This window comes from Apodemus sylvaticus, chromosome 4 (genome assembly GCF_947179515.1).
Source record: "Apodemus sylvaticus chromosome 4, mApoSyl1.1, whole genome shotgun sequence".
NCBI classification, from domain to species: Eukaryota; Metazoa; Chordata; class Mammalia; order Rodentia; family Muridae; genus Apodemus; species Apodemus sylvaticus.
Genome location: NC_067475.1, coordinates 5,816,559 through 5,829,162, shown reverse-complemented (window position 1 = coordinate 5,829,162; position 12,604 = coordinate 5,816,559). Strand labels below are relative to the sequence as shown.

Here is a 12,604-nt window from a genome sequence, read left to right as displayed (position 1 = left end):
GAGATAAATGTGATCAGCTGAGCGTTTGACTGCCACATCCATCTAACTAGATGATATCTGTATGCAAATGCACAGAAGTAAAATTAAGAGCACAGCCACTGAAAGATGGTGTTCTGGTTTGTAGTAACTCACTCTCCGTGATCTTTATACAAGATTTTCAGGTTTCGGATTATTGGACAGCCTCAAGAGAAAATTTCATCTGGTAGAGTCTACGAGAGCTCTTTTGTTCACAAATGATTTGAGTCTTTTATTCAGAAATGTCGTTTAGTTTCTGTACATGGATTTTAAGACCTCTCTATAGTCTTATGTCTTTGTTTTCTCTCACTCGTGTATGTTACTCTAGTTGGTCCACACGTGTTTGCTGTGGTTCAGGTTTGTATTTATTATTTTCCCTGTTTCTGAGACAAAACACTTTCAAGAAATACTACAGAAGAGCCTGCCTGTTTTATAGCTTGAGCAAATGGTGCCTACATGGTGGAGAAGACAGGCAGGCAGCAGGGGGCACTACTGTGCAGGGGGACATGGATCTGGGATTCTTCTCACATCTTGTCAGAATAGGAAGCAGAGAGGGATAGAAGCAGGGCGTTCTATAGACACTGAGGCCTGCCTTTCAGAGAGAATCTTCTTCCAGCCAGCCTCTGCCTAGCAAACGACCCACAAACTCCCCAAAGAGCAACTCCAGTTTTGGACCAAGTGTTGAAACAGCCAGTGGAGGCCTTTCCTATTCACCTCATAAGAGACCCAAGTAACAATGGCTTACCCATAGGGTTTCATCCCCATCCCAACCCATGCCTTAGGTGACTCTATGAAGTCATCAAACACCTGGATTCCTCTGTGTTACTCACCCACCAGCTTGAGGTGCCTGCTTCATCCACAGCAGCCAGGGCTGTGTATCACCATGTGGATGCTCCAGCCTGAGGGAAGGGGTCAGCGGGAAAGTAAGGACGCGCTTCCCTTTGCTACGAGTGTGAACTGCAAGTTGCATGAGTTACTTTTGTTGACATTTTTCTAGCCTCAAGTGAGAGGCCATCGTCTCCTTACAGAGTTGTGGGGAAATCTGGGGAACATACCCTTTGTTTGTACCAACCATGCTCGCAAATGAAAATTCTGTTACTGGAGAAGAAAAGAAAGCAAATATTGGACAGGGTGGTCTCTGCTGCTCTTCTGTGATCCTGGCTCAGAACTGGCACTTACTTGGATTTTCAAATGACCATCTTCCTTATCATTTGGCTAAAATTTCACCTGCTTCTGTGAGAACTTAGTTTTTCTTAGCCCCCTTGGTAACTATCCTGAGAGCATTATTCTAAGTCGTACTCTTTGGCATTAATCAGCCGAATTGACTAATAGAATCTTTGGATGTTATATATTACTTTTTATCTCCTCACTTGGCCTAGGATGGAGATTCAGTATTGCTAACTGTTGAAATTAGGTTTTAGCAGTGGGTGCACACATGCTTCTCAAGATGCTACGAGAACCAGTGCTTGGTAGGAGTCTCTGGTTGCCAGTCTTTTCATGTGTTTATTTATACATGCCTTTGCAGAATGGAATATTTGTGGCTCACCACCCTTTAGAGTCAATGTATGAAATTCTATTCATGAATCATTTATACACCATCTATCTTATACCATTTTGCCTAAATACACATGCCCTGTTCTTGGCATGTTTTCTACTGTCTTAGTAGAATAGGGCAACCAGGCCAAAGCGTTGTTTTTTTTCCCCACTTTTGATGCATTGCTAATCTTTATACTAAACTTATAATATTCTGTTGATGCTCCCAAAGGCACTTACAATGCTCCACGCTGGTACTTTTTGTATTCACTGCAGTACATTCTTGATTGGAAAGTGTCTCTGTTGGGGGCTCAGCAGGAAACAGATGGCTCATACAAATAGAGTAATTACAAAGTTGTTTAATAAAGAAACTATTTGGGAAGATACAGCAGGGTGAAGAGAAGCCAACTAGGGATGGTAAACCTGCTGGGGTCAGCACAATGGGAAGCCACAGTCCCTAGGTTAAAGAGGAGGCTGGGTGGGAAGGGTTAGGTTCTAGAAGCAATAGGTAGGTCCCAGAGCAGGTAGGTGCTTCCCCACAGAAGTATAACCACTTAGGTTGTAGGAACCATTTCTACCCTGTAGGATTATGGAAATAAAGGCCTCCATTTCATCCTCCCATATTCTCTGATATCATTCCTCTCCTTGGTAGAATCTAATTGCAATTCTGAGGTTGGTTAGTAAATTCCTTAAGAAATCACTTCCAGGGCCCAGAGCTCCTCAGACAGAGAAGGTAGACAGGAGACCTAGAACAACAAATGGAGGATTCTCAGTGTGGAAACATCCATTTTTATATAGTGCATCCCAGTTTGGCCAGCTATAACATTTTTTTCATTTTGTTTTCTTACATTTTTAGGAAGCAGTTGAAGATATGTAATTGGTGGTATATTATAGCTAAGCACCTGCCTTTCCTGGTGTCTGCTTTTACTTTGAGTGCCAACCTTGCCTCATAATGAATTCAGAGTAGATTTTATATTGAAAACATTGAAACTGCAATGAGTCTGTTCCAATAATACCCTTTCAGTTCTCTGAAATAGGACATTTTTTAATTTAACATTTAATTGAGCAAAGCCATTTTTTGCCCATATTCAGCATAATAAAGAATTTACAGTATGAACAAAAATATAGGAGTATAATAGAGGCCATCTCTTTTGTTTAGAAGGCTCCATCCTTGTGACGTTTTGTTATGTAGAGGACTTCAACAGCCTATGTTTTAACAAATACTTTAGGGTCAGAAGGGTGTATATAATGGAAGGATATAATTAAAGTTTAATCTGTTCAGTAAAAAGGCACCATTAATTACTCTGGGCCATTTGTTGGGTTATTAATTGGTTCTGGAAACATGTCAAGGTACTAATTTAAATGAAATTTCCCCCATCATTGTCTAGACAGCCCCTCGACCATATACTGCCCCAGGAAATATGCAGCCTCCGGTTCGTCTGCAGCCTCTTCTCAGTAATCGTCAAACGAGAAATGGTTCAAAGATAACTTCAGGGTCCAAACCCAAATCCTCAATGCTGGAAAGCCAAGCTCCGTTTCCTCTTGGGGTAAATGCTGTTTTCCTTAAGAAACATCTGTTTTTAAATTATAGATTAAAATCATGCACTATCAAAGTTTTTAAGATGCCGTATTTTCATCCACATGGTGAAGCTTACACTGTACGTTCATGAAGCACTTACTGTGTACTTGTGATTGACTGTGTATTACTGCAATTAGAAGGCCTACTTTTCATGTAATTGTACAGAATCTGTAAGGGATGGAATTTTAATGACATGCAGCACTTACCTCACCATGAGAAGGCCAAATAAAAAGATGCTCTGTCCCCAATCACACATGATTGTCCTCCAAATGACTCTGTGTGGACTCCTTTCAGATGTGGACTCCTTTCAGATTTTAACACGAGAACCAGACAACAGGACTCCACATGACAGGCCCATGTTTGTGTGGGGATTCTTTCTTATCAGTGTGTGAAGTTACTTGGTAGTTGAATTATAGAAGGAAGGAGAGTCTATCTTTTAAATGTGCTGGAGTCATCAACCTAGGAGTTTGACACTGGATCCCTTTCAAGGTTCTTTCTTAGGTAATCTTTGCTCACTAGACTATGAGTTGGCTAGCAATGGTTACTATAAACAGAATCTACTTGGAGGAATAGGCCAGGCCATTCCCAACATGGGGAGAGACTGTGTTTCTAACTTGCAGAAACATTTGCTAGCTTCAGAACATGTGTCATGAACATATTTGTCATTACATGAAAGGGATGAATGTGCTCCATCCCCTATGCAATACTGCTCAGGAACCTAAGACTCACTCAGACAAATGCCCTTCATGCAGATGAAGTGATTTCATACTAGATATTCAGATGCAACTGTGGCATCTCAGTCCATTGAATGTGGTTTTAGCTCGTGAGACTGTTTCACATACCTTATTCAGTTAATTTCCTGGTAGCTTCTTAAACACCAAAAGAAGTTAATTGGGAAATGATGGCTTTTTTTGGGGGGGCAGGGGTGGAGAAACTTCTTGAAGTGAGGCAGGCTCCTGGGTCTTAGATCTAAGGTACAGTTGAAGTCCCATATTTGGAAGGCCATTTCAGCCACTGCCCAGGAGTAGCCAGGTCCCATGAGAGCACTTCAGGCTACTTAAAATAATACACACGCAAGATCGTTTGTTACTTTTTGGTAATCTAAACTACATTTGTCTTGACCAGGGGCAATTAATCCACCAAGAGTTATCAAATGGCCAAACCTTACAGCAACAGTATTTTCTCCCTGGTTGGCACAGCTGCCTGAGAGGCAGACTCACAATGAGAAGGTTGCCTAGTGACCATAGAATCAGAATGGGGCTGTGACTCAAGGCAGTGTTCCTGGATCAGGTTAAGGCTTCCTGAGGTGCCCATCTCATCTCAGGAATGGGCTTACCAAAAATACCAGAAAACTCACAGGTCTTTGCCTAAAACTCTCTATGTCCTCCGGGGTTAGCTTTGCCATTAGGGTTGGGCATACTCAAAGCCTGATGGTTAGAACTTCCTTCCCCATAGACAGTGCTTCAATGGGTCTCCTTCATGTTTGCCAAGGTGATTACATTCTTTCCAAGCTTCTATAGTTCTGAGTTCTATTTCAGTAACCTTTTTCCCCCCTAGACATAAGAACCCCACTAGGAGAATGACCGTCTTTGACATCTAGGGACTGAACTTTTCACCTTTCAATGATTTTCCTCCAAATTTACTCTGAGACACTGTCTACAAGTAATATCTACATGTACACATTGTGACCCAATATATAATCTCATCTTCCTGCTTACAAGTTTTGAGAGTGTGAGTTATTTCTGAAGGAAAGTCATTGAGCTCACACACACCAAGATGATTAGTTTCATGTTAGTTTTAATTAGCTAAATTCAATCAATATTTTGGGCACTTACGACAGTATAGGTTCTGATGTAAGAATGAGTGTTATTATTGATGACCAAGGAAGACAGAAGTAACTTACTGGAGCTTACAGTGTAATATGCGTAAGCAAAATATACTATGAAAAAACATGCTTTTATTAGTGGTATTGATGGTGAAAGGGTTGACTACCAGACAAACTCCTTATGAAAGACAGTGGTCTGTAGTGTTGCTAAGTATGTAGTGAGCCCCAGGTTGACCCTCTTGCTTTACGGAAAGACTGAAGATGATAGAGGTATAAGGAGTGGAAGGACTGCAGAGAAGACCATGTGGAACTTGTCACAGCAGCCGGAGTGAGCATCTTTTGGAAAAAGTGACCTAGTCAACAACAGGTTGGTTTTGATGCCACCAAGTAAAACTAATCAAGTGGCAAAAATTTCAAATACTCAGAGGGAGTCTCTCCTGTCAGAAGACATCAGTACAAGTGTCTTCAAGGCCCTGCCTGATAGTCTATCACCATCTTAACCTGTAAGAATCTATCCCAGGAACGTGCACGTAAGTGCTAAGGAAGAGTTAAGTATGCTTCAAGCTGTCATATTTACAGTAGTGACCAAGTGAGAAAAACTACATAATACATATAGTTTAAATGCTTAAGAACTTAAAAAATACAGGTAATTATATGTAATGGTTTAGAAAATTATCCAATATACCATCAGTTAAAAATAAAAAGAACATTATTTTTAAAAGTATTATTAAAATCATTGCCAAAACAGGACAAATAGCTGATACCCAGCTGTGCTATTTATTTTTAAAAGTGATAAAAAATTGTCCAAGTTACCAATGTCCTAGATTAATTAATTTTAATATTTGTATTATGTTCATTTAATTTTGGTTTGATATTTTAGGCACAGTCTATCGGAGAAATAAATTGAAAATAATGCGCTGTGACTCAATATAATTTAACAACCAAACAATAGAGTTTGCTTTTATTCAAAACAAGTGTTGCTTTTATTCAAGATTTGAGCTATACACACTATTACTTAATCTGCTTTTATTGATTTAGTAATTAGTGCCATTGGGAGAGCCTTTTTAAAAATGTTATTATTTTATTTTTTATTATTAAGCATCTCAAAATATAGTCTAAAGTCTTTAAAGTCAGTTATGAGTACAAAAATAGAAATATAATGTTAATTTATATTGTATGAGTATAAAGAATTTTTAAGGTAAATTGACATAAAATGGATAAAAACATCTAAGTCTTTTAAAATTTGGAAATTTACTTCAGATATGCAAAAATCGATCAATTTGTACAAATGTTTAGACTCAAATCTATCTGATAAATATTGATTTTAAATGATTAAGGTAAGGTATTTTGATTAAATTCTCAAGCAAAAGATATATATCCCAAGGATAAATTAATATTTAAAAACTTCTATTTGTTATTGCTTTTTAAATCAAACTCTACATATAAATTACTTAAAAGAAATACTGATTGTGCTGTTATGTAAGAATATACCCACATTTCTATCCTTGGTGAGGATATATAGTATAAAGAACCAAAGCAAATTAAATGAACCATTTTTCTATTTATGGATTTTTAGGGTGCTAAGTTTTCATGGTTCAGCTGAATTTACATATGTTTTATATAGAGACACACTTACACATGTGTATCTGTATGCCCAAATGCACATTTTGTGGCAGAGTATTAATACTTGTGCAGTTATCTATATAGAATTTTTTGCAGGATTTGTAGGTCAAAGAGTGTTCTCTTTGAAATTTGGTGGATATTTTTGATTATCTTTCACAAAGTTTGAAGATTTCAAGTGAGCACACTCACTGGTATTTGATCATAGGCTTGCTTCTTGTGCCTGTTCAATCCTCAGGGCATATAAGATCAGAATGCCCCTATTACCCAGTGCACTGGCCAGCCCTAATCTCAGGGTCTAACCCTGCAGACCTTCCAGTGCAAAATTAGCTATCTCTAAATTTACTATCTCTAAATCTTCTATTAAAACCATATATTCACACAAGGTTAGAAATATGTGCTTATTGAATTTGCAGTAGATACAAACTTATTTTCATAGGCATGAGCATACTTTTTAGGTTGGTGTGTTGTTCTCAGCTGGGTTTGTGACAGTCATCCACACTTGCCTTTGACTCGGGTTGCACTGGGGCTCTGCTTGTGTGCCATTGGGTCTTACATCATGATGTGATTACAGGGCAAGAAGGCAATGATGAAATTCAGGAACTACATGGACAATTCCCAGAAGGAGGATCTCTACCAACTTCCACACATTAACAGTTACCAGACACCTGTTCCCCCAACATCCCAGCCCCAAGCAGGAAAGAGCTCCAGGGAGAACAGGTTGGAGTCTTGGAGGAGGAAGAAGCTGCGGCCCATCACGGCTCCCAATGGCCTTGAGCCTCTCTTTGGCAAGGTGATTATGGTCAACACGTTCTTTTATTACTGTAACACCAGTGACGTCACACCAGCTGAGTTCTAGATCTGTAGTGGAAGAATTTTCTAGAACCAGGTACAAAAATGCATTATACAAATATAGTATTGTTTATTCTAAGTACAGCTGTAAAGAAATTCGAGTCAAAGGAAACATCTGAGTAATTAAGAAAACAACTCAATTACCCTAAGTGATGATAGATTACTCATGAACACTAGCAGTCAGATTTCAGTTTAGACTCCAACTTCTTTTCCCTTAAGTTGATCAGAGTATCTTCACATTTAATTCATAATAATTCACGAATTTAAGCATATCTAGAGCATGTAATGTAAACCAAATTTTGTTTTTAATGGTTTATTGCAAATTAGCAAATATTGCCTACCAACTTTTCCACTGTTCTTTGGAAATGCTGTAGTTTGTCACACACGTGTCCCCAAAGCATTATTATAGCACATTCTTGTAAGCTGAACTTTTCATAGCTTCAGTCCAGTAAAAGAGCAAAGGAGCTCTTTTTGTTCATAGTGCAACAGACAACCACATTTGTTACACATAACCTCCTGTGGCTCTTAGCAGGTTATGGGGTTGGCATTTTCCCCAGTGAGCAAGTAGTGAAGTCCCCACAACACACTACTCTGCATCCGGCTCCTTCAAGGCAGCCTCACCTTAAGCACCCTTCTCAAGGCCCCGCCCGTCCATATCTTACTCCAGCACCTGCCCTCCCCTCTAACCTAAAAGGCCAGGAGGGTTTTTCCTGCCTGTTCAACTTTCCTCCCTTCACTCTGATTTCCCTCCATTCTCTCCCTTTGCTGCTGTCTCTAGCAGAGCCTCTCTCTCTTCCCTGAAGACTTCTTTGGCCTGGGTGCCTGATCTCGACCTGACCCTGCCTTCTCCCAGTTGTCTCTTCAGCCTTTTCACATTGTCTCTGCTTCTTGACAGATTGCAGGCTTTAGATAAGAGTTATCAAATCCTTTCTATGTGGACCGTACCTTAGACCAGTTTTTTCTTTCCTTTTACATTTTCAAAATTTTATTCTTTGAAAATTTCATAGGCAGCTTCATACTCTCAACTACCTCTCTCCAACTGCCTCTGAAATCCACCAACAGACATCTGCTCCCAACTTCATGTCTATAATAATAATGACTATCCTGAGACTATTAGTGTTGATCATTTATAAATGAGCATGAGGTCACCACTGGGGTGTTGGCAACCTATCAGTGACAACATCCTCTCCACACCCCAAAGTGACTGTCCCTCCCTTGACAGCCACCAACTGCAAAATGCCTTTCAGCTAAGGGCTGAGCCTCAGCAGCTCATCCCCAGCGGTGCTACGGCAGAGAGCAGCAACCACAGGTGCTATATGTAGCAGCTATGTCAAGCCCTGAAGTCAGCTCTTCACAGCTCTCTTCCCTCGCCTCCATCTCTTATGTTGTTTCCATTCTCTTCCTCAGTGTTCCCATGAGCCTTTGATATGCAGATGCTAGTGGACACAACACATCCTGCTTTTTGTGTTTTCAGAATTTCACTGGTGTCTGCTGTAACCTTTCCCTTTAGGATCTTTTAATCTTTTTTTTCTTTTTGAAGAACCAACTCTTGGCTTCATTGATTCTTTGTGGCTTTCGACATCTTATTTCACTGATTTTGGTTCTCTCTTTCTGTTTATTTATTTTTGGATTTGTTTTTTGTTCTTGATTTTTCAAGGCCTTAAGATATGTCCTTAAGTTATGGAGATATCTCAAATCTCACGATGTAGGCACTTGACACATTGACTTTTTTCTTAAGACTGTCTCAAATGTGTCTAATAGAGTTTTGGTATGTATTTTGGTATTTATTTTCATGTACCCAATTCGAGAGGTTTTTTTATATCCTTTTTAATTTCTTCAGTGACCTGATAATCATTCTGTAGTGTGTGTCTAGTCTCCATGTGTTTGTGTTCCTTCTGTACTTTCTGTAGTTTATATTGTTGATATACAGCTTAGTTCCATTGTGGTCAAATAAAACAGGCTAATTTAATTTTCCTATATTTGTTGAGACTTTCTTTGTATCCCAAACCATAACCAAATTTGGAGAAAGTTTTCATGGACTGCTAAGAAGAATGTGTGTTGTTTAGTGTTCAAATGGAATGTTCTATAGGTGTCTTTTAGGTCCATTTGATTTATGATGTCATTTAACTCCGATGTTTCTCTCTTTAGATGACCTGTCTACTGGTGAGAGCGAGGTATTGAAAATTATTATCACTATGTTAGGATTAATATTTGGTTTTACATCAAGTAGTATTATTTTTTGAAGTTGGGTGTATCTGTGTTTTGTACATACATATTTATAATTACAATACCTTCTCTCATAGATTGTTCTTTATTGAAGTGCCTTACTGAGGAGTTGAAGTCAATTGATATTCAGAATTATTAGTGTCTAACAAATTACTAAAGTAATTTGTCATTAGATATTTTAAAAACATTGCTTGGCCTCTCAATGACTAAGTTTACTGATGATTCACACTCTGTAAACTGTGTTTGTTAGCTTCTTCTAATTGTTTAGGTTTTGTTTGTGAATGTTCAGGATCTTCTGGAGATTTTTAGGCCTCTTTGGTTTTAGTGATGAAATTCCGTGTCACTGAAAAATAACCCTTCTTACTACTCATTACTTCTTGTGTTAAAATATTCTTTCTATAATACATAAAGAGAAAGAATATATATTATTCATATATGTATAATTATATATGTATTATTCATATACATTTTATTACTTTTAGCCTTTTGGATTTTTAGGCATGAAGTCTGGGCTTTAAATGTGCTAATGTAGGAGGTTGATGGTTTGTGTTTAATTCAGTCTGAATATCTGCTCCATTAATGAGCTCAGCCCTGGCGCATTCCTCCTTCCCTCTTCTTCAAAGCTTTGCTCTTATCTTCCAGCACATATCTTCCCAGGCCTTCTCTCTTACCTCATTATTCTACCTCCACCCCTCAATCTGAGCATCACCATGATGCTTGCTTCTGTGTTGAGATATATCATCTTCCATGTGTTTTGACAGTTTGTCCTTTCAGGTCAATAGAGCCTTAGATGTAGAAATATCACAGTAAGAAGCTATACTTATCTATCCATTGATGAGCAATGTCTCAGTTCCACCCATCACCCAGACCTTTCCCCCACCTCTGCCAAGCCAGCCTGGATTACTAGTTTCAGCTGGCCCATGCTTCATTCCATGGTTTTACATCATCTCCTCATGAAATATACTTACGTCCAAGCCAGCTATTGTCTTTTCCTCATTTGATTGTCTGTTCTTATATGTGTGCTCTTTGAACTTTTAGCAAAATATAAAAATTTATGTTTAAAGACAATACTAATGAGATATGCTATTTAGTGATTCTTAGAATGTATATACCATATACACAATAACCCTAAAAGAAGATAATTTTAGAGATGAAGTAAGCCAGGTTAAATAAATGATGCATGATCACAGAATTCATTAATGCCATCCTCAGTGTGTAACACATCAAACTGACCTGTTTTTGTAGTACTCAAACTCAAGTGATTATTTTCTATGAACTCTTGAAATTAACTGTAATTAGTCAGTTCTTTTTTTCCTCTGAAACAGAGAAGTTAGACTTCTACATGGTAATTCCAAGCGTGATCACCTATCCTTGCAGGGATGTCAGAGGAGTCCATATATGTACACACCTCTTAGAGAGAATGAACTAAAGAAGGATCTGTTGCCTTTGCTCACTTATAAAGATGAGATGAGTCACTTCAAATCTGTCACTGTGTCACAAGCAATATCAACTCCAAATAAAATATTAATAATCATTGAGTTCATTTGTTCAAATTTCTGTTTGAAAACTAGCAGGAAGAGTCAAAAGGACTTTCTTCTTAGCAGAGAGAGGAGAGAAATAACTTAAAGTGGGAAATAACAAATTTTGCTCAAATCTTTATCATTTATATAAATCAAAGCCAAAATCTGCATGCTGGAGAGATGGAGAGGAATGTATTTTGTAATGCTTTTGAATCTTGGACATTGTGTACAATGACCCTTTATAAATATTTCGTTATTAGGAGCTTAGAATTATATTTTTGTTCATTGTATTAAGTCCTGGGAGCGGGAAGTCTCATGGGGAGACACTTAGTGCCTGTGTCTATGTTTCCTCTCTATTCTAGGATCCGGGAAGGATTTATAAAACAGCACCACATAGCAATGCAGTTATCACAATGGTCTATTTTGGGAAAAATGTGCACCTATCTTATGACGACATAGACTTCCGAGATGAAATCAAGATTTACCAACAGCACTGTGGAGGGGAGAATCTCTGTGTCTACAAAGGGAAACTACTTGAGAAAGGTATAAATGAACATGGCGGGGGGAACTTGGGTTGATGATCCAGATAAGCTGTTGTTGACACAATATCAAAATGACTTTAACCACTTTGTGAAATTATGCACATCCGGGGAATTATAAACCAGCTGCCTAAGAGTAAATCTAAACTCACAGCTCCTTGATTGAGACAGGAGCAGCAATTGCTCTTGCAGATTGCAGGAGAAAGAATTTGGAGTGATTTAACCTGGTAACAGATTGATTTTTTGAGACAGAGATATATATGATCATTAAATGTTTCAGAAATATGCTGTCTCAAAAATTACAAGTTAACTATTTGGTTTGCCACAGTGAATGATACCATAGCTTATCATAAGAGAAAAATTACAGATTTCCAATTTGTTAGAATACATGGAGACAGAAATTGAAGATTCAATAGATTCCATGATGAGTCACACCTAAACAATAATGTAAAACATTTTTTAAATGCCCATTTTAGCAATTTGTACTTGCCTTTGATTCTAAGTCCATATTGACTGGTATAAGAGGTTTTTAATAATACATATTCACATACACTATATTGTAGTGTTTCCTTCAATATTTAGTTTAGTAGGGGGCAGCAGTGGAAAGAGACGTATTTACAGAACTATGCTTCTTTCGTTGTTTGCATAGGAAACTCTCTTTAAGAAGCTCTGTTAGTTTTTATAACTATATAGGAAATCAAACAGACTGAGGAACTGAGAAAGCATGATGCCAGTACACATAAAATTATTTTTTCCTTTGAAATTTCTTTTGCCAATCAAAAAGAGTGACTAATAAAAACAGCCACAAATATAACAACAGATTTGGTGATTACATGTTTTAAGCCTTCCAAATAAACAATGTTGCTGGAACATTAGCTTTAAGTTAACATAAAAT

The 12,604-nt window shown here is 38.0% G+C and overlaps 1 protein-coding gene across 1 annotated transcript in view; it reads left to right on the top strand.

Moving 5' to 3' along the window:
• Erich3 (glutamate rich 3) overlaps window positions 1-12,604 on the top strand; it is a 70,933-nt gene that overhangs the window by 17,615 nt on the left and 40,714 nt on the right. Inside the window, exons 6-8 of the mRNA XM_052178815.1 lie at window positions 2,937-3,095; window positions 7,147-7,365; window positions 11,533-11,713. Of these exons, the coding sequence (XP_052034775.1) occupies window positions 2,937-3,095; window positions 7,147-7,365; window positions 11,533-11,713 (559 nt within the window). The remainder of the gene's footprint in view (window positions 1-2,936; window positions 3,096-7,146; window positions 7,366-11,532; window positions 11,714-12,604) is intronic.